Source organism: Argentina silus (assembly GCF_951799395.1).
Source record: "Argentina silus genome assembly, chromosome: 6".
Taxonomy (NCBI): domain Eukaryota; kingdom Metazoa; phylum Chordata; class Actinopteri; order Argentiniformes; family Argentinidae; genus Argentina; species Argentina silus.
In genome coordinates, this window is record NC_139660.1 from 4,877,614 (window position 1) to 4,899,620 (window position 22,007).

Here is a 22,007-nt window from a genome sequence, read left to right on the forward strand (position 1 = left end):
TCCTCACCATTTCAAGCACAGTGCTTTTCTCGTGTGTTGAATTTGAATTATTTTCAAAATGCATATCCTCCTTGGTCCGACATTATAAAAGTCAGCAAATACGAATGTTCACATACTTATGTATAGGATCTATTTTCTGTTTACCGAGGCCTACTGTAGAGGGGAGGCCTGCCTCTTAGTGTTTTTTTAAAAGTTGTACTGTCACTTTAAAACAATGTTTTCACGCCCACTTTTGGCTTACTCCTTCAGGCTCGTGGCGTATTTGCGCTCTGATTGGCAGCGGAGAACCGTCGACCAGCGATCCCTCTCGCTCTCATTGGAGAAGGACCTGCTTTCGGCTTTGGCTCTCGCGGGGCTGCTGTACGAAGATGGCGGCTGAACTGGTGGAAGCGATGGCAAGTAGAGCTCCGCTCGCCCGGGTTGATAGGACAAGGGTGCCGGGTTGGGGGAAATGAGTCGGTTAGGCCGGGGAGGCAAAGGGGATGCCGCTAGAATACTGTCAAAGAGGGTATAGCTTAGTAAGTGTGAGATATATGGTATAAAGAAACAGGCTACCCTGCGCTCATAAGTGCGTCTTCCTAGTCTTTTGGATATCATGGGACATGGAAAATGAATGATGAGACCATTAAAACGTTCGGCAGCAGGGAGTCGGTTCAAAACTATTCAAATCAACGTTCTAGCATATATATAACATTGATAGGGTTTGGTCCATCCACTATGCCTTTAGCTAACTTGCCAAATGCACATGTTTTCACAATAGAGGAATGACAACACAGTTATCCACTGTGTCAATGTGAAAAGGAAGGCTCGGGCAATGCCGCTGTTCCCCCTCCACATGCTCGCTGTCTGAACAAAACAGAGAGTTTGTTTGCTTCTAGCTACAACAAATCCGATTTATGAGTTGTAGATATGGGTTGTGCTGGTGGCGAGGTTGCACGCGCGAATGGTGTAGTTAAGAGGTAGATTATTTTACAACAACAACAAGCATTGCTACTTGAAATGTGTGGGTCTCGTGCACCGGCGTTGCACCCCAAAAGGGGCCACTCTTGTCGCCCGATTGTCTTGAAGGATATTGTTCGAATGATATTGGGAACAGTAGGAGCTCATTTAGGCATGTTACTGAACTCTTGGGGAAACTTAAGACTGGGGAGTGGGGAGGTAATATTGATTTGTGGAAGAAAAGAGACGTGTTTGTCTATATCCAGACCGAAATGACAGAACACATGTGTCTAAAAACATGTATTGAAATTGTTTTCAGACACACATATGAATCAGGATACTTGCTTCTAGGTCATGTAATGGATAGTAAACCAGCATATACTTCTGTTTTGTAGATTGTTCTCATTTCATAATATAACCTTAACAAACATCAACATATGGTGAAACGTATCAACGTATGAAATCCTCTCTCCCCTCCTTTATTGTAAAGCAGTAAAAGTGCATGCCATCTTCAGCATTTCCCCATATGCCTATGATAGAATGAGGTGACATGGATGATGGCTCTTTTGGTGTTGTTTCCGCGTCTTCTCACCCTGCCTGTCTCTTTTCCTCCAGAACATGGTGAAGAGTTTCCGGGTGTCTGACCTGCAGACGCTGCTGGCCTCCATGGGCCGCAGTAAGAGCGGTCTGAAGCAGGACCTGGTGGGCCGAGCCCTGAGGCTGGTGCAGACGGAGTACAGCCCGGAGCTGCTGAAGAACGTGCGGCAGCTCTACGAGTCACGATTCCCCAAGCCATCGGGTTGGCTGGCTGCCCGGCGCCCGGAGGCGGTCCCGGTGGCTTACGCGTCCTCCCCCACCACGGGCACCGCTCAGGGTGCAGACTACCTCAACGGCGTCCCCAAGCCGCCCTCCACACCTACGGCCGAGATCAAGCTTGTGTCGCTGCCCTTTTACCAAACTCTGGAGACCCTCTTACCACCAACAGAGCTGAGTGAGTGATTGATTGACAGTGAGGTTGAAGAGAGCTGTTGGTCATGTAGTTAACTCATTGATGTGTAGCCGTGTGACAGAAATATACCATTGGGATGATTTGGTCTTCATGTGTGATGACTTGTTTTGGTTTGTTTTCCTCTCTTCTCTTGCAGTTGCCCAGAACAGTGAGAAACTGCAGGACAGTCAGTGCATATTTGAATTAACACAGAGCCAAGCGGACCAGGTCAGAAACGCCAGGTAAGAACCATCACTTTACCCAGTGATTAACTTGCTGTCAGCTCTGCCTTTGTGAGTTATCAGTGAGCACGGCACCAAGGTACCATAACATTCCGTTTCTCGCTTTTCATCAGTGAGCTTCGCCCAGGAATGAAGTCAGTCCAGGTGGTTCTTAGGTGAGTGTACCTCAGCTGGTGAATTACACAACACAGCATACCAATCCTACATACGTATACTTACGCATATGTACGCACCAATCCTACATACGTATACTTACGCATATGTACGCACCAATCCTACATACGTATACTTACGCATATGTACGCACCAATCCTACATACGTATACTTACGCATATGTACGCACCAATCCTACATACGTATACTTACGCATATGTACGCACCAATCCTACATACGTATACTTACGCATATGTACGCACTAATCCTACATACGTATACTTGTGCATATGTACGCACCAATCCTACATACGTATACTTACGCATATGTACGCACCAATCCTACATACGTATACTTACGCATATGTACGCACCAATCCTACATACGCATACTACAACATATGTATTTCCTGGTATACCTCACTGCTTAGATCCCAGTAGCCAAGGTGGGTGTATTGTTTATGCATGTAATGGGACACTTGCATGATTAGATTACTTTGCTGTAGTATCTTGTTTTTTAGGTTCTTTCCTTGTACATCAAACATTGCACGGTGGAAACAAATGCTATCCATTGTTGACGTGGGTTTAATGAATTACAAATCTGAGCGCTTTTCATGAGCCTGAATATTGAATGGCTTAGTGACTAATAGGCTTAAAGATATTGTATCATTACATAACACTGATGACCAATGGGCTCCTCTGCTGCTGTTGTCCGTTTCAGAATCTGTTACACAGACTCCATTGGTGTTCAGGAGGATCAGTACCCTCCCAATATTGCTGTCAAAGTCAACCAGTCCTACTGTCATGTACCAGTAAGTCACCACCTCAGGATAATGAATATTCCATTATAATGCAAAGAAGCTAATAAACCAATTACGTAAGAGAGTCAAGGGAAAACATGTGAATTTCTGTCAATGAATTAGTTAATGTTATTTACTATGCAGCCATAATCCCCTACTGTAGCTCATGAGGGAGTTGAATGGGCAGTGTTTGGCTGTCCAAAAGTGTCTGGCTGTCCAAAAGTGATGTTTGGACAAGCTCCATCTGATTTGTTAGAGCAACGAGTGTGAGTTTGTAGACGGGAGCATTCGTCAATCTTCGTATTTGCATTATGCTAATAAGGTACTGATGTGCGTTATGCTGTATGTTAATTTCCTGGCTGGTGAACATGTCCCTCTGTGTGTTGTGTTCAGGGCTACTACCCCTCTAACAAGCCTGGAGTGGAGCCCCGGCGGCCCTGTCGCCCCGTCAACATCACACCCTGGTTACATCTCTCCACTGCCACCAACAGGGTCACTGTTACATGGGGGAACTTCGGCAAGGTCAGTCTCTTGTTGACCCCCACGGCTGGTCTCAGACACAGAGTAGTTTTAGTCTTGGATCAAAAAGCATCTTCAATGGATATTCTCCATTGAAAGTGCCATTTAGTCCAGGATTTGGCTTAATCTGTGTCCAGGAAACCCCACCCTATAGGGTGTTTATTTTAAATATATATATATTTATACAATGTTCATGATAAGGTGGGGATAATTTACACAGATAAAAAGCAAATAAATGTGAATTTGTGATGCAAGCAAAGGGTTCCCAAGCTGCAGTTTTCCCAAACTAATTTTGGTTTAAGCACCTGTTTGAAATGTTACGGTTGTTTTTCCGGCAGATCGCTGGAATTTGACGCATGAATCATAATGTGGCCCACAGTTCCAGATGATCATGTTTTGCTACTGTGTTCAGTGTTGTTCTCCTGCTCAGTGCTCAGACCCTTGTCCTCTCCTCCTCATGTGCAGCGCTACTCTGTGGCCGTGTACTTAGTGAGGGTCTTCACGTCAGCAGAGCTCTTCAGCCAACTCAAACACTGCTCACAGGAGAGTGCAGAACGTTGTCGTGAACGCAGTAAGTGGGCTCACCAGCCTTCTCTCTTCCCTCCCCCTTTTTCATGCTCTACTTGCCTTACAGATGCTTGCTTTTTACCTCTCACCTAAGAGGAACGGAGGATGCAAACATTCACTTCTTGAATTTTCTTGTGTAAATTGTTACATTTATATATGCCATTTAGCTGACGCTTTTATCCAAAGCGACTTACATAACAGTGAGTGCATACATTTTTCAGTGTATATGGTCCCAGTGGGAATCAAAGCCACAGCCTATGCATTGTTAGCACCATGCTCTACCGACTGAGCCACAGAGGACCATACATTTGTGAATTGACTTTATTTTCGCTTAATTTTATTGATCGTTTCCAATCAACTATGATCCTCCAGCTCCAAAAAAAAGACAGATTGTGAAAGAATGAAATCAAATGGACGATTGCACTTTTAATGTTGCCGAGTATGATGTCATGATCTCTCTCTCTGCTGTTTCCAGTCCAGGACAAGCTACGCTTTGATCCAGAGAGTGAGATTGCCACCACAGGCCTCCGTGTCTCTCTCATCTGTCCTGTGAGTATCTGCTCAACTACCTCCAGACATTCAAATGTTCTGGTCCAAACCTCGGCCGCGGACGTGTTCGTCATTCCCCGGCTCTGCCCTCACACATTCACCTACACGTTTTCATATGATAAAGGGGAGGGCATCTCAATCTATTTGGAGGTTGTGACTCACATAAGGTATTTTGAAATGTTCTTGTGGCCAGCTAACAAACAAAACTATGGCTTAGAGCAACTAGCAGTTGGTGACCCACCATTTTGTGCAACTGTACTGTAGGGCCCCTCTCGTCCACAGCCTAACAACAACGATGCACTATGTCTGGACGCCGATGCGATGTGATAACGCGTTGTCTCTCCCTGTCCCCCCCCCCCTCAGCTGGTGAAGATGCGATTGGGCGTGCCGTGTCGAGTGTTGACCTGTGCCCACCTGCAGTGCTTCGACGCAGTCTTCTTCCTGCAGATGAATGAGAAGAAGCCCACGTGGACCTGCCCTGTTTGTGACAAGCCCGCACCCTTCGAGCTGCTCACCATCGATGGGTAAGACACGCCTAGACATGTCACTTACCAGCAGCACCGTCACCACTCACCCTCCAGGAATTTCACATCTATCCCGGCTTCCTTTTAAGGGTCTTCTTTTGCATGTTCAAACCAGGGAAAAAAAAACACTCTCAAATTCTAGAGCAGTATTCCTGTTAAAACTTGCAATGACCTACATTGCATATTCATTTTCATAGACGTTTGTGTCTCCCATTTATAACGGCATATATTAGAATGCAATGTGGTGTTATAACATGTCTATCTTTGCGCTGGTGTAGAAATGTATACCGTATCTGAGATTTAGATTTGGAGTGTATCAATTTGGTGTGTGTGTGTGTGTGTGTTCTGGGATGGCAGGTGTGTACTAGCCCGACTGACTTTGTCTCTGTCACAGGCTGCTGACTGAGATCCTGAAAGAGACACCGGAGGAGGTGGAGGAGATTGAGTATCTGACTGACGGTTCATGGAGACCCATCCGAGATGAAAGGGACAGGGAGCGGGAACGGAGCAACACACCCGACTACCCTGTGGTGGATATCTGTAAGTGTGTGCTTTGTAGATTACCACTTGATTTCAAACTAAAGCCCTTACCTTAACCAATAAGAACACACACACACACACACACACACACACACACACACACACACACACTTGCTACATTGTGCCTACTAAATGGGACCCTGTTTTCCTCTCTGTAGGTGTTCCTGAGGCGAACGGCCACTCCCCAGCCCACAGCAGCACCAGTCAGACGGGGAAATCAGGAGCAGGCTCTACCACGGGGGCTACAGCAGGAGGCGGGGCAGTGGTAGATCTGACTCTGGACTCCTCCTCGGAGGAGGAAGGGGGAGGGGCAGGAGCAGACAGCGAGGACACTGAGGACAGCCAGGACAGCCCCGAACCAAAGAGGGGGCGATACGATTACGACAAGGACCTGGTCACTGCCTACTGACTGGCTGGACCCACAGACTGAGAGACAGGGGGGCTGGGCTAGACCTGAGGAGAGGAATACTTTAGTCCCTACACCCCCCCCCCCCCTCACACACACACACACACACACACACACACACACAGGCATATATATTGACACCCAGACAGACACACGCGTACACACACACATGCACGGTCAACCTCTGGAGTGGTTAGGCTTCCTCTATACACCACTGGAAATAACAACAGTTCCCGAACACTTGTGGCCCCTCCCAGCATTTGAATCCTGTATCCTCCCTCTCAAAGACAATTGAAAAGAGTAACCTCCTCCTCCTCTCAAACTATTTCCCCTCTCGATCTCCTTGTACTTTGTATTTGACTTGAACTTAATAAGGCTCTCAAAGCCACTTTGAGCATTTGGTGTTTGCGTCTCTGATATTTCGCCACTTTTTGTGATGCGCAGACAGTGGGAAAATGGAGATGTCTCTGTAGTAGAGTAGTAAGGTGTCAAAAGACAAGCGACAAATAACAGGAACAAATATGAAGAATTTTGGAATTCCAGATGTTTCTGGAATATGATGCAAATTAAACACCTCCCCCACTGTTTATTTCTTATTTATGCAGAGGGGGTGTAATCATAACTCGAGATCCGCACGCGTAACTTGAACCATCGCACAAATTTCCCATTGACATCAATACAAGATTTACGCGAATGCCGGCGTCACGCACAAGGATCTCGAGTTAGGATTCCACCCAGGATGAAGACAAAGCAATGGGCTCAAGCAGTGTTCCAAAATGTCTGTTGGGCGTTTGAAAATCCTAATCCCCTTGATTTGATACCCCCCAACCCCCCCCCCCCCCCCAACCACCTTTTTATTTTGTCCTTAGATGATGACAACCTACCTCAGTAATACACAGCAAACTTGACCAGAGAGAGTAGCTGAAAAACTGGACAGAATTGTCGACTGGAATCATTAGTTTAGCCAAGTAAACACTGGAGAGGATGTTTTTTTTTTTTTTTTTTTTTTTTTTTTTTTTTTAATATAATTTCGTTGTCCTCCCTACCCTCCTACTCTGAGGTATGAATTGTCTGTAAACGGCTCGGCTGAAGGTGATGTCTATCAGGTAACGGGTACGGCTGGGACTCGGCTCTGTATTCAGTACAAGGAGGCTAGAGCTCTTTAAGACTGTCTAACTGAGTGAGGTATGCACTCTCATGTTCCACCGTTGTACTCAGGACCGAACTATGGTCTTGTTCCAATGACGGTCAACAGGCTAATATTTTACAGTGACAGATGGTTCTATGGTTATGTTACATTTTCCATTATACAGTCCTTACTTTTCCCCCACCATCACAGAAGTAAGTGCACAGTCCTAACTGTCATACTAACCCTATTCTTTGGCATTGCAGTGACTGGGAAGACAAAATGATCATGGCTAGAAGGGATTTGCAAGCTATTGTCTTTGTGGCGGGTTAGCAAAGACAAGCAAGTTAACATTTGTGATTTTTTCTTTTTTCTTTTTTTTTTTCTTTTTTTTTTTTTTTGCCACATACTCTTCAGATTCTGCTCGGTTTTCTGCATGTGTTCATATTGATCCAGTAAATGTCTGCAGGATGGAGTGTCTTCACTAGCTGTCATTTCATCTCTGTCTTTTTTTTTAAATAGTTGACGAGTCTTTAGAGATGCAGAACTCTGCTGCGTTCAGTCTCCTACTGCAAGGAACCTGGGCATTTTATGCAGTGTTTAAAATGTAGTTTTCTTCCGTATTTTAAGTTTGCTGAGATTATTTTGATTGATGAACAAGATTCTGACTGAAGAATGATGCCATAAACATTAGAATCAAGATAAACTGGTCAAACGAATTTGAGGCAGTTGTGCCAAAGCAGAACTTTGTGAAATACAGCATGGTTATGGCATGTTGTTGGGTCAGCATGGGTGCCTTTTCTTTTGGCTGGTTGAGCTGGTCTGGACAGGAAGCCCCAGTAAGACACAAGAAATTATTTTTTTGTTGCGGTTTGTCATTATTTGCTGTTCCGAGTGGAGGTCTGAAGGAGAAGTTGAAAGTGTGGATGAATACTGTATCTGCACATGTAGAATGGGATACATGTGTTGACATCCTCTTTGACTGATTTTCTGTTTTTGTCTAAAATTGTAGTATTTATTGATAATGACTTCACAACTTTGTTTTATTTGAATGGCGGCTTGTATTTGGCCCAATTGTACATACAGTATGTTATGTTGGAAGGGATGCCGTATGTGACATCCCAGTAAGGGATAGCAGGACACTTATGAATCTGAGGCCTGTGCTTTTTGTGAATAATTACATGGCAGATTTGAATGATTCAGGCCTATGGCACTGCTATTGTTAGACCAGTTCCTTTCCAGACCCTCTGAGCAAACTGAGCAGTTCCAACATCCAACCAATTACGCATTCTGCCTCGTGCCAGTGCAATGGTTTTAAATGACCACCTCTCTCAATGGCAGTTTCAGGTTAGAATACCCACCGGTGTGGTACCAACACCAGTCAACCTTGTGGTACCAACACCAGTCAACCTTGATCAACTTTCTGGCTCCGAATGTTGTCCAGACACTTGGACGAGAGGGGGTTTCAACTTATTCCTAGATGTGACACCTTATCATAGCTTATAAGGAGATTGACTGAGGAAACGTATGGGTTTAGTCATTATGTTTAGTCATTATGTTAACCTGGTCTTCCATTTTTATTGAGTTCTTGTGATATTGCAATACAGCTTACAGATTGATATACCGATTGACAAGTTAAAAAAACAAAACACTTAGTTCACCCGCATTGATTGACTGCACTTTCACTGTCTGAAACTGTAGCCGATTTCCCTGAATATGACTATAATTGTATTATTTGTGCAATGTAATTAGCTCTTAATAGAATTCCATCTTCAACTAAGCCAATTTATTCAAGAGAAATTGCTATACAGATTTGAATCACATTGTTTTAATTTATACGTGTAGGTGTAGAACATCACTGCGCAGGTAACAGATTTCCTAAAGCTTTTTTTCATATCGTACGAGAGAGAGAGGAGGTACAGGTTGTGTCTGTAGAACTGAGCCAGATGAAGGTGAAACCTGGGTTAGGGGCTGGAGTGGGTTTTAGGTGAATGGAGGGTCAGGTTTTGATAGTGGCATCCCCTTCTTATAATAATGCTTAAGGTAGCATGGGCAGTGGCTTGCAATCCATGATGTAAATGTTTTGTTTGTTGTGTCTTTTTATATGTTCATATTAAAAGACAATAAAATTAAAATAATATTTTATTAAGCTTTGAATCGCCTCCGGTTGTTCCTAAAGGCAGACAGACACAATAACATCTCAAATACCAGGACTGGAACTGAAGCCACTTTGGGTTTAAGAGAAGTGGTTTGAGGTGTGGATTGTGATGTCCTGTACCAAATGCTGGGATCTTGGGGACACATTTGTGTCCTGTTAAGAATAAACTGTAAAATTCAAAATGATCTATTCTAACACCTGTTATTGACGTGTGGAATTAATTAAACCAATTTTTAAAAATCCAATTGTCTGTCAAGTTATTGACAAATATCAGAATGAACATAACATAACATTAAACTGCTTCTGCCACGTTTCTTTCCAATTCCACTTTTTTTCGAGGTTTGCATTAACTAAATTCTGTTCAACTAACTTTATTAATTTGATGTGTTTGAGATGCGTCTCAATTAATCAGAGTACAGTTTACAGAGAAATAGTCCATCTCCAAACTGTATACAGCTTTTTTAGCAACTGTACTTGATTGCAATTCTTGCAATGTACCATGGAGGTCGCAAATCATGAAACGGACTGTCTACTAGTACCGCGATAGTTAACATACTGTACCCATATCAAACTATTAGAGAGCCTAGTCTCGCGATTTGTGAAACATTCCTTCTGTGCGTATTTGTTGCTTGCCACTTCCTTGACTGAAGTGCCAAAACCCTTCCCCGCAACGGAGCCCCACACCCCGGCACAACACGGGGAACGTCCGCTGGTACCCCAACCCTGTGAAGGCCAACCATCCTCGGTGTCCAGTTAGTGCTGTCGACTACCCCAGCTCTTCCCCACGCGAGGCTGAGAGCCAGGCTAGGGCCGCTCCGACCGAAGAAACGCAGCCACCAGCAGGACACGATTTTCTCAGGGGCTGGTGCTATTAGCAGTTAGCCAGTTAGCTTGCAAAGAAGAGAGAAGAACAGTTATGTGCTCTATACAAATCGTATCAGGATGATATTATGATCCATTTGACATGCTCGTAAAGTAAGCTACAAACACAGCCAGCAACGTTTACTTCTGTTGCTGTTTTTGCGCAAGCTTTAACGGTCAGTTCATTGCACTGAATAACATTGTTGAGAAGTCGTCCAGGGTACTCTAAACTTTCATTATGGCTCCGAAGAGAAGACCTGTTCCCCTGAATATAACGCCTATTGGAGAGGGACAGTCCACCTCTACGACCATTGATGCTGCGTCTGAGTGAGTAGTCTTTTGATTTAATTGAGATGTCATGGCACCACATTCTGGCCCAGGGACATCGAGTAGAGGGGTGCGATTTTTTGTTGTAGCACTGTCTGCACTGTTCTTTGAGTAGAATCAGATTGGCCAGTGTCAGTGCAGGGCTGGAAGCATTGATAATACATACTGTAAAGCTGGAACAAAACTGTACACCTTTTGGGCGCTGCAGGCGCACAGGTAGTCAGTGGTGATGTAGGGGCACCTTGCTGTCTGCTGTGTGATCCAAGAGTTGCCCTCATTCACTCAGCAGTTTTCCATCACATAGACTTCTCTCTTCACGTCTTCTTCATATGTCAAATACAGATGTTTAAAATGTGTATTTTCCACTCCACTTCTCAGAGCCAATCTAGAGGCCCTACAGAAGAAGCTGGGAGAGCTGGATCTGGATGAACAGCAGAGGAAGCGGTTGGAGGCTTTCCTTACCCAGAAAGCACAGGTGGGCGAACTGAAAGATGATGACTTCTCCCCCATATGTGAGCTGGGTGCCGGCAATGGAGGAGTCGTCAACAAGGTCCGCCACAAACCTTCTGGACTGGTCATGGCCCGAAAGGTGAGTCCATTTTCACTCTGACGGCTCTTTTTGACATGTCTCCCTAATCCCAGAGTTGTAGGCCCAACACAGACAGTGGTTGTACAGTGGTTCATGGGTCTAAAGCATACATTGACTGAGTCTGAGTACTCTAAAACGGCTTCCCTTCGCTGTCTCCTCTCCTTCATGATAAGTGAAAGCACTGGATCAGTTTCCATCACATCACTTATGATCAAAGGAAAGAAGGTAAAAAAATAAATAAAAAAAGACACAGAATGTTGTTCTGATGTGAGTCGTCTACTCCCGTCCTCAGCTGATCCACCTGGAGATCAAGCCGGCCATCAGGAACCAGATCATTAGAGAGCTACAGGTGCTGCATGAGTGTAACTCCCCCTACATCGTGGGCTTCTACGGGGCTTTCTACAGCGACGGAGAGATAAGCATCTGCATGGAACACATGGTGAGAAAGACTGATTTTTTTTTTGATTTTTTTTTTTTAATATAATTATTTTCCAATTTTGTGGTCCTATTGCCCCTATACCTATGTCGTAACTGTATTCATCTGAGTTTAAATGTTGTATTGACATTGTAGGACCTGTGTAACAACACAAACCACTCACTTGAGTGGAATAAGCACTGTAGGACTAGTTTTAGTAACTATGCACTTAATATGATTGCAACGCAATTACTGGTATGCACCGTAAAAAAGGTACAACGCAGACCATGTAGATGTTGAATGTTGTGTTCGAGAAAACATGTGTGCTGTGTTCCCTACAGGACGGGGGCTCCCTGGATCAGGTGCTGAAGGAAGCTAGAAGAATCCCAGAGGAGATCCTGGGAAAAGTCAGCATAGCAGTGAGTATCCCACTTCTTAATGCAGAGGAGTTTCTTCTTGTTGCTGTATGGTTCTGGTGATGTCCTGTATGGGCCTGGAGCTGTGGGCCCAGGGTGCAAGAGCTGCTCATTAAGGTAGTGATGCATTGTAGGATGATACATTGTAAGTGTGTGTGTTGTTGTGTGTGTGAAATGTTTGCATCTTACTTTTTAAAGGTGCTCAGAGGACTTGCCTATCTGCGGGAGAAGCACCAGATCATGCACAGAGGTGAGGGACTGCTTACCACTATAGTTATTTGAATATTACAAGGTCATATTTGTTTACATAAAACATGATATGCATATGATAGCCAACATCATCTGCGATGCTTTAGGAGATGGAAATGGCAAAGTCAAATTTGCATAGGATGAAAAGAATCCCACTCTACCCTGTTTAATGGTGGTCCGTAGAGATGTAGCTGACAGTGTAGAGAGTATAATACTACACCTATTTTGGCTACTTAGTGTCTGAGGGCTCCATTATAACTACAGTATACTATGGAGTCTGTGTGTGTGTGTGTGTGCGCGCGTACACACACACACACACACACACACACACACACACACACACAGTGTTTTCGTAATACTTATGTGTTATTTGGAGCTCAGGGCCTGGTGTGTTGTTTAAGGTGCTTAAGAGGACTGTACTACGTGATGCAAAAGAGGGTCCTGTGACTGTCCTTTCGTGGTGTTGTGGCAGCAGGGCTGAGCAAGTGCAGAGCTGTCTGGGAGCCCAGGCGGTAATTACAGCCTCTCAGATGTGATTATAGGGCAGCCGCACCCTTCATCCCCCCTCTCTATGTCTCTCTCTGTCTCCCTCTGTGTCTCCCTCTATCACGCCACCTCTCTCATATTCACCCCTCTGTCTTTCCCTCGGAAGTGGGAGGGGGTCACAGTCACTCACCACAGAGAGGATAGATTGCAGGTCTAGCCCATTATTTGGGTGATTTTCTTCCAGACTGTTTGCGACTGGGGGGAATGAGGAGTCATGGACTAGGCTATGTTTGTGACGGGGCCCTCAGCTTTAGGCCAACTTTAGCCGTCTGTGTCAGCCCACTAACGCCATTGGAGGAGCTTTGTGACATGTGTCAGTGGCGGGGTGGCTGGCATGGCCGAGGGGTCGGAGGCTACAGGTCGTGTGAAGGGAAGGGGCAGCTGGTGCTGCTGGGATTGCGACCCCTCCCCTTCCTATTTTCCTCTCCCCCAGCCCCCTCTGCTCACCTGTGTGTGTGTGTGTGTGTGTGTGTGTGTGTGTGTGTGTGTGTGTCTGTGTCTGTGTCTGTGTGTCTGTGTGTGTTCGTCCACTCCTCTGCCATGCAGACGTCAAGCCCTCTAACATCCTGGTCAACTCGCGCGGGGAGATCAAGCTGTGCGACTTTGGCGTGAGCGGCCAGCTCATCGACTCCATGGCCAACTCCTTCGTGGGAACACGCTCCTACATGTCGGTGAGTCAGCTCTCCCTGCTTGCTCTCCTCTCGACGCCCCTGCCAAGAGCTGAGGCTGTGCCCAGGATCGGGCCGTGTGGCACGGAGGCAGGCACTGCCAGCTCTGGCCCCCCTCCCCTCCGGGCACCTGGAGGGTGTGGTGCTCAGAGCCGCCCGGAGCAGCCCTCCTCGCCTGCCCACTTGGCAGGGTGGGCCTGTGTGTGACGTAGGTGTGTGTGTGTCAACAGCCGGAGAGACTGCAGGGCACACACTACTCTGTGCAGTCAGACGTGTGGAGCATGGGCCTGTCCCTGGTGGAGCTGGCCATCGGCCGTTACCCCATCCCCCCGCCTGACGCCAGGGAGCTGGAGCACATCTATGGCCGGCCGGTGATGGACGCAGCCGAGGGGGAACCACATGCCATCTCCAACCGCCCCAGACCTCCAGGACGGCCTGTCAGTGGTAAGACAAGACCCTAAACTCCCCACAGCTAAGTATACGATGTGTACAAGTGAAATTGTATCTCTACGCTCGATATTCTATTCTGTTTTTCGTATTTGATGTTTGACTTTTAACTTTCATTAGAGTGTGAGCTGTTCGATTGAGTGCTTGCCTCTAAACTGCTCCATGTTGTGTGCCTCCTCCTCCTCCTCCTCCTCCACCTCCTCCTCAGGGCATGGGATGGACAGTCGACCAGCCATGGCTATATTTGAGCTTCTGGACTACATAGTCAATGAGGTCAGAGAGGAACTGCTGACTGCACACCTTATTCCCTTACACGGTCTCCCTCCTCTCCGGTGTACCCTGTAGACCGGTGGTGTGTTTTATTTTTGCTTACCCGCCCTTTCCTCCCTCTCTTCCCAGCCTCCTCCCAAGCTGCCTCATGGGGTCTTCACCTCCGATTTCCAGGAGTTTGTGACAAAATGGTGAGACGGAGCATTCAGACAGAACATGGTGGGGTGCTGTTATTATTTCTCTCTGTTAGGAGGCTGTGTGTGTGGATTCTTCATAACTCCTGTGAATGGTTGGTAGTCGGTAATATCCTGGAGTCATTTGGAACAAACAGAACTGAGACTCGCTCTGTGTTATATAAAAGGTATGGTTTTTGTTGTTGTCGTTTTTCTAAAAGATTTCTCTTTGAGACTTTTCATTTCTCTGTTTGTGTTTGTCAGCCTCATCAAGAACCCAGCGGAGAGAGCAGACCTGAAGATGTTAAAGGTGGGTAGTGCGGTTGTTGTCGCTGTTGTTGTTGTTTTTGTAGCTTGTCAAGTTCATACATGTAGTTGCCCAGTTAGGCATTACTTGAAGATACACAATTGTATGTCTGTACATGTTCTCTTCACTAAAATTGATGTTGACACAATTCCTGGACTTATTTTTGATAATATATACATAATTTACTATGTTTTTTATGGTAACAAACCAGCTTACTTTTGTTGTTTTTTCTTCTTCTTTAGAACCACACCTTTATCAAGCGTGCTGAGGTGGAGGAGGTGGACTTTGCAGGCTGGCTGTGTAAGACCATGGGCTTCAACCAGCCAAGCACCCCAACCCGCAGCACTGAATGAACACCGAGCAACCCTCCTTCCATCTCCTACCCTCATCAGGATCTCAGTGTGACACACACACACACACACACACACACACACACACACACACACACACACCTACCTACCTTATATTCTTAAGCACCCCTTTTATTTTGCTCTTTGGTAAAACAGTTTCCGGTTCCTCTAAATATATTCTCCTGATCAACGGGGCCTATTGACTGGTGTTGTGATCCCAGACAGGGCATGCCAGTGTCCCAGTAGCCTCAACTCACAACATCCTCCTCCTCCTTCTCAGTCGTCTTGGTAACAAGAAGGCGTAAAGCATGGAAGGGCTGCCAGTTTATCATTTTAACAAATTAGCGTTGATATCATATCACTTTTGTATTTTTAGATTCTGAATCAATCTTTTCTATGGCGGGACAGTGGTTCATGGCTTGTGAGACAGTATATTAGTTGACTGTAGTGCAGAGGAGCCATGTTTGGCGATGAGAAAGTGTCCATGACAAAAAATCACTATAGTGTTTATAGGCAGTGAAAACCAAAGAGGGTCCTCATCATGACTACTATAAGTTTAGCAGATGATAAAATGCTTGATCAAGTTTTGTATGTACATTCATGACCAGTATAGTTGTGTGAACGAAAGTGTACTTTGACTGAATGTTAACATTTCGATTTGATTTTCATGGTGATTATGATTGTATTGGCATTGTTTACTTAAAATAATTGTACACCCCACCCCCCCTACCCACCCCACTCCGAGAGGCGTGGTTCTGCTGTTAGGGCCTGAAATCAACTTGAGGTCCTCCATCTCTCTCTGCAGGACGTGAGGAAAGGATGATCAGATCATGTGGCATGGTTTATTATTATCTTATATCCCCCCCCCCCCTCCCCCCCCCCAGATCATGTTGATTTACTGATGTTTATATCCAATGCCAGAAACTCTCTACTCTCTACTGTTGTCAATTATTGAATCTCAATCACGTTGGCTACAGATACTCTGAAATGTTCTGCTTTGTTGTCGGTCTCCTGGAGGTATTCCCTAAAGTGTATTTGGTTCTGTCCCACTGTTATGCTTTGTGTGATTAAGTAAGTGTACACTTCAGGCTCTCTCTCTGTGAAGCAGCAGCCCCGGGACTGGCTGGTGGTGGATGATGTTGGCGGTACCGTATTGGCCTGATGGCTGTGTTAGAGCCCTCTGTATTCTCTGCTTAGACTGACCTTTCTAATTCCCTACTGACCTGCATTCGTTTGTAACAAAGGTGGATGCATTGTCACTTGTATGTGTACTGTATAAAGCTATATGAACAGTACGTAAGTACTATTTTGCAGTCTTAAGAAATACATTTTTTGACTTGTAATGGACAAGGGAGAAAAGTCATTTTATTATAATATTAAAAGAAAATTGTTGGATACGGTTATAATGTAAGAAACGAAGAAAAAAAAAAAGAGAATAAAAGTTATTTGTGAATGTACTTGTGGGATTTTGTGACCAACTGTTTCCTTTAGAAATATTTCACCTTCCTTTTTCTAAGAAAGTTTTTAAGAAGTGAGGAACTCTGCCCTCTTGCAGGAGTTTCCCTTCCTTCAGATGAGCCGTCTTGAACAGTCAGATGACCCCCCCCTCCTTCTCTGGGAGTCTGGAGGAATGTTCTGAGGTAAACATGATAAACGGAGGTCTTGACCCAGGTTACACAGGCCACATCTTTTAACACGTGCCATGCGTAAATTTGCAAAAGTACATTTACAAGCTATTATAATAACTTTCAGCTGGATGAACTGGCGGGACAAAAAAAACTTTCAGTATTGTTTGATTAAAGTTTATTTCGCCTTACCCTTAAATTAAATCCATCAACCAGCCTCAAATGACAAAAGCAGAGTGTGATGGTGGGTGTGTGGGATGGGGGGGGAACTCGCTTATATTAGATTGTGAGACAGCATTGTAATAAACATGGCTGACATCATCTGGTCTGCCCACCATGAGGGGAAAACATTATTTTTTTTTTTTTAAGTTTTATAAAAAAAAATATATATATATATATATATTTTTAATTATTGCAGACTGGTATTATAACTGGATGTAACGTGTAGCTGTAGCTCTTAATTACATATCAGACATGATGTAAGAAATGCTATGAAAACATTTGGTTGAAATCTGTCAACTCTATTTGTAAATTGGGGTTGGTATCTGTTAGCATGCAGTGTGACTCGCTAATATGAGGTAGAAGTAGAATTGGTGGATCTGTATAGCATAAACCATGGTTGTATCCTGAGGAAACTATCTCAGCTACCAGCTGTAGTGCTGACACTGCCCTCTATGGTTGGCGTGTGTTACTGCCTCTCTCTGGTTCGACAGCCTCATGGCATGCCTAGTTATCCCCACAGTTCCACTGTGCCAAGCGTGCCACACCATGAGGTGCATCAACTTCCTGTCCAACGGGAGAGAGGCACCTGTCTCACATATCACAAAAGGTGAGCCTTTATATTTCCCTCCAGAAGGTGTTCATACATGCTCAGGTGTGTTACCTGTTAATGAGAGGTGTAGCAGTAGGGCCATCCAACGCTGCAGCGCGTTAAGGTCAGGACTGACTGGGGGCGTGCCATGTAGGGAATTGCGCAATCAAGCGTGTGGTTATAGAGGTGTTACAAATCATTCTTTACTTGTAAGAGTCAAAAGTATTGAGAAACATGTGACATGTTTATAAAAGTGGGGTTATTAAGACTGAGGAGGTAAGGCACCTTCAGGAGACAGGTACAGATAATTATATTACATTTATAGAATGTACTGTAGAGAGAGGAGAAAGAGAGAGCGGGGGAAGAGAGAGAGAGAGAGAGGAGAGAAAGAGAGAGAGTGTCGAGGGGGTTGCTGGCAGCCCCTATGTCTTGGAATGTGCCATGGCTTGTTTTTGGGGTGGGACACTATGACCTCAGGCTAAGGCATGGGTGGGTGCGACTCTACTCACCGAGGGAGAGAGAGATACAGTAGGAGAGACAGAATAGAAAAGACAGAGTTACAACTATCATCTGATCATGCTAAATTAATCTGAGTGTTTAGACATACTGCAATACTGTAGCCCACATTAATTCTCGAATTCGAGAGGAGGAAGTCAAGCGGTCAATTTGTGTCATCTCTAATTAAGTTTTTAATATGACAACTGCCCACTCTTGATCGCGAGGAAAATATATTTTACTTTGCTCCCCAGAGAGAAGAGGAAGAGGAGATCGAGGGGGAATGCTGTTTCTTTAAGAGAGAGGGAGAGAGAGAGAGAGAAAGGGAGGGACCTCTTTGCCCTCCAGAAACCAGGAAGGGAATTGAGTTGATCTGCTGCTGCTTGGTTAGCGCATACGGGGCTTTGAGCAGCACGACAGTTAGAGAGAGAGAGAGAGAGAGCTCCAGAGAGGAGGAGAGGAGAGGGCTGATCTAACCCACAACAAGCACCACCACGGCCATCGCAGGTGAGCTAAAGGCACCCCCGCTTTACCCCCCACCCTCTGCCCTGGGCCTGTCAGCCGACCGGAGGGAGCAGGCACAGGAGGAGAGGAGAAAGGAATGAGGGAGGGAGACAGAGAGGAGAGCGGGGGGGTCGGAGAGGGGAGGGGAGGTGGGTCGCAGCACTCAGTAGTTAAGGTTCCTTTTTTTATCCTGTTAAAGTACTTCTCCTATTCTCCTTCTACCTTCTGGGTTTCCTGTGATAAAGTTTATTTGGTGTGTTTGAGGCGTCAACTTTTCGGGCAGGTGGAAGCACTTAGGGAGGAGGGGGATGGGGGCTTTCGATAGGGGGGGCACAGAACGGGAGGAAGGAGGAACCAAAAATAATTCAGTAGGACAAGGTACGATGACAAGCGATGGTAGTAACTTTTCGGGATGTTGTCATTTGCAAACCTGTCACGTATGAGTAAAAAAGTTATGAGTCGTATGTGTAAAAATATTTTTTGTTTGTGTTGGTCAATCTTTCCTTCTGGCTTGTAATGAATTGAAATAGGAATAAGTCCTAATTTAGGTCAGGAGTCTCGAAGTGTTTGTAATATGTTGACAGAGTGACTGTGTCACAGAGTACCACCCCTGTGTTTGGCTATGGCTTTGACAGTGCTGGTCGAAAGCTTTTTTTCATATGGTGCACGGCCCTGTTTGATGGCTGGTCTGTACTTTTAATACCTGGCATCCTGCTAGCAACATACTGTAGTGTATAATTCAGTCCTGAGTGCTTACGTTGGAACAGGCTTGGAGAAGTGGGGGTGGCAACAGAACAGAAAGCTGGGACTCGTAGTTCACAACAGTGGCTGTGAAGCGGGTCAAATAGCATGTAAGGACTCTACATCCCAGAGTGCCTTGCCCTTGGCCATACAGGAAAGGAAACAGCCGCCAGCCTATCCCTGCAAGTAGGTGTGGTGAGTGAGCGGCTGTCGGACCAATCACAGAGGGGGAAGAGAAGCCAGAGCAGTGGGCTGAAAATAGAGGGGGGCTGGTAGGTGTCTGCCTGTGTGGGATCAGGCAAGGGCTCGCCTGTGTGACTAGGGCCACTCGGAAGTTTCCTGTCTGCGAAAGCCCCAGCACTGAGGCAGGGCACTGCCCAGACACAGAGGCAGGAGAGAAGGCAGGAGAGCAGGCAGGAGAGAGGCGGACAGGGCCTGGGGAAGGGAGACACGCTTCTGCCCAGCTGGTAAGAGCTCCAACTGCACTCACTCTCTCTCTCTCTCTCTCTCTCTCTCTCTCTCTCTCTCTCTACTGACTCTGAGGAGATGAGAGGAGGGGAGGGAAAGGAGGGAGGGAGGTAGGGGGGGGCTGAGGAAATAAATACCAGGATCTGCGTGTGTGTGTGTGTGTGAGAGAGAGAGAGAGAGAGGGAGAGAGAGGGAGAGAGAGGGATGGGGCTTGATGGAGTTCATAGTTCTTGACCCACTTGCAGATAAAGAAGGGGATAGCAAATAGGGCACTGCTGAGAGGAGGGACAGCACAGAATGAGCAGGGGGATTGTTCTCGCCTTAAAGTTTCTGTATACATACTGTGCATATTTAACTGTTTCCTCACTGGGTGGGTTTTCATACAGGGATTATTGCTCTAATTGTGAATTGTGTAATAATGTAACGTTATGTTATGATAGTAGTAATGCGGCTATTAATGTCAGGGCCAAGAAATGAGTGAAACAGCTGCAGATGCTTTACAGTTAATGCCCCAAGGGGCTGAAAGTAACTCTACCGAGTCCATTGTGTGTGACATCAGTGTTAACAGACTGTGTTACAAATTTGACAGCTAGTTGTAAATATCAGATATTTAGCAGAAGTTTTATTCATGGCTCTGTGGGGGGGGAGGGGGGGGGGGGGTCTATAGGTGACACACAAGTCTGACCAAAGGGGATGAAAATGTGGTATCTCAGTGTTTGACAGTGTTTGTGTCATTAGTAAATTAGAATGAATAAGCCTGTTTTTATGTAATCAGCTACCATAACAATGCCATAGTACATGAAACCTTGAGCGTTGGACACATTTGTCTCTGTCCTCTTCTCTATTTGTTTATAACTGTCAGTTCTCCCCAGCTGCCTACACCTCACTCCTTTTCATCATTCTCTTCATCTCTTTTCCCTTCAAATGGCCCCCGCTGGCATTTGTTCACGACATACTCAAGTCTCAAGAGCCTGACGTGTCAGCAGGTTTTGTGGTTCGTTTAAAAACTATGCAGGACATTAATGTATTTTCTAATACACGGATGCATATTTTTGGCAACCCATACTTGTTGAACTCGTTTTTGAAGTGTGCGTGCTTAGAGAGAGAGGGCGCAGGGGGAGTATTTTATTGTAAATGAAGACGCCCAAACTCCGAGGCAGTCTTTGGATTGCCTTCAGAGGCAGGGTAGAGAGAGAGAGAGAGAGAGAGACATTGACATTATTCATTCTGTCAAATGTCACACAACTGTTTATGTCCTGTCCTGATGCCACCATGGCCACTTCCTGAGTATACTCCAGTGTACTGTACTTTCAATTCAAGTCAATTCCACCAAGAGGTTAAACTGGGACACGCTATGTTACCCACAATAGAATTCAGGGGAATTGTAGGGGACTTCAGTGGCTGTGGGTAGGTCTAAGACACCACCCATCAATTTGGTGGTGAGGACGTTGAATACAGTTTGATATTCCTGTATGTTTTGCACCATTATGCCCCAAGACTAGCAGGTCTGGAGCTTCTGAGGAGGAGACAGGTTGCACTGTACTGCACTGCCAACTTTGGAAGGCTTCACTTTGGGGTAATGTAGGTCTAGCCCTGGGCGGTGCACGAAACCGAGCTGCCCCCTTATTAAGGGTGAACTCCCCCCTTGTCTGCAGCTGAATATCCCACTGCTCCCAGCCCCAGACACACACACACACACACACACACACACACACACACACATACACACATAGACAGACAGACAGACCTCTGTGTTGTGTTGTTTTCCTGAGTTTAGGGGGAGTGATGGGGCTTGTTTCTGGGGCAGCTCGCACAACCTGATCAAATTAGAGGCTGAGATGCAGTCAGGATTTTAGACTGGGCTGTTGTGCAGGAGTTGGACTTCACATTTTAGCCTCCATCTCCACATTGTGTCCTTTGTTTCTTGTGGATATCACACTTCTCATGTAGCTTTGCTGTTTGTTGATGTTGTCGTTATTGTTGTTTTTCCCATAATATTACTGTTGACAACCTCAAATGGTTAGTTTGCTAACTGTTGTCTAAGTTATAACATATTTGACCTTAGGCTGTGTGTGTGTGTGTGTGTGTGTGTGTGTGTGTGTGTGTGTGTGTGTGTGTGTGTAGCCAGGAGAGTCTGATCAGCTCTCCTTTGATCATGAGAAGGTGGTACCATATGGTCTCGTGATTGGTGTGTGTGCCCATGTCCAGACGTCTGCGGGGTGGTGGGGTAAG

General features: G+C 45.6%; 3 protein-coding genes across 4 annotated transcripts in view; all 3 read left to right on the forward strand.

The window, feature by feature from the left end:
* Positions 1-368: 368 nt before the first annotated feature.
* pias4a (protein inhibitor of activated STAT, 4a) lies at positions 369-9,500 on the forward strand (the record flags this gene model as incomplete). The annotated part of the gene is made up of 11 exons (XM_083671549.1): positions 369-395; positions 1,555-1,930; positions 2,085-2,169; positions 2,283-2,324; positions 3,046-3,136; positions 3,518-3,646; positions 4,109-4,214; positions 4,686-4,759; positions 5,123-5,283; positions 5,678-5,823; positions 5,982-9,500. 11 exons carry the CDS (start codon positions 369-371, stop codon positions 6,230-6,232), a joined length of 1,488 nt encoding a protein of 495 aa, XP_083527675.1. The 3' UTR covers positions 6,233-9,500.
* A 638-nt stretch (positions 9,501-10,138) lies between these two features.
* On the forward strand, positions 10,139-16,588 carry map2k2a (mitogen-activated protein kinase kinase 2a). Its single transcript, XM_083670989.1, has 11 exons — positions 10,139-10,701; positions 11,080-11,290; positions 11,583-11,729; positions 12,047-12,124; positions 12,320-12,371; positions 13,463-13,587; positions 13,815-14,028; positions 14,240-14,304; positions 14,431-14,492; positions 14,739-14,784; positions 15,024-16,588. The coding sequence occupies exons 1-11, from the start codon at positions 10,613-10,615 to the stop codon at positions 15,132-15,134; spliced, it is 1,200 nt and encodes a 399-aa protein (XP_083527115.1). The 5' UTR covers positions 10,139-10,612; the 3' UTR covers positions 15,135-16,588.
* A 1,603-nt stretch (positions 16,589-18,191) lies between these two features.
* Positions 18,192-22,007, forward strand: part of zbtb7a (zinc finger and BTB domain containing 7a) — a 21,226-nt gene continuing 17,410 nt past the window's right edge. The window contains exon 1 of one of the 2 annotated variants that reach the window (XM_083671654.1): positions 18,192-18,569. The gene's annotated coding sequence lies outside the window, so the exon portion shown is untranslated. Of the gene's footprint in view, positions 18,570-19,533; positions 19,775-22,007 lie in introns of those variants that run through there. The other variant, XM_083671655.1, reaches the window with a different exon arrangement.

Bases quoted from the DNA above. Each gene is read 5' to 3' on its own strand.
- map2k2a (XM_083670989.1), top strand. From the start codon at position 10,613: ATGGCTCCGAAGAGAAGACCTGTTCCCCTGAATATAACGCCTATTGGA. The intron at 13,588-13,814 runs GTGAGTCAGCTC...GTGTGTCAACAG, and splicing joins GAACACGCTCCTACATGTCG to CCGGAGAGACTGCAGGGCAC. The intron at 14,493-14,738 runs GTGAGACGGAGC...TGTGTTTGTCAG, and splicing joins CAGGAGTTTGTGACAAAATG to CCTCATCAAGAACCCAGCGG.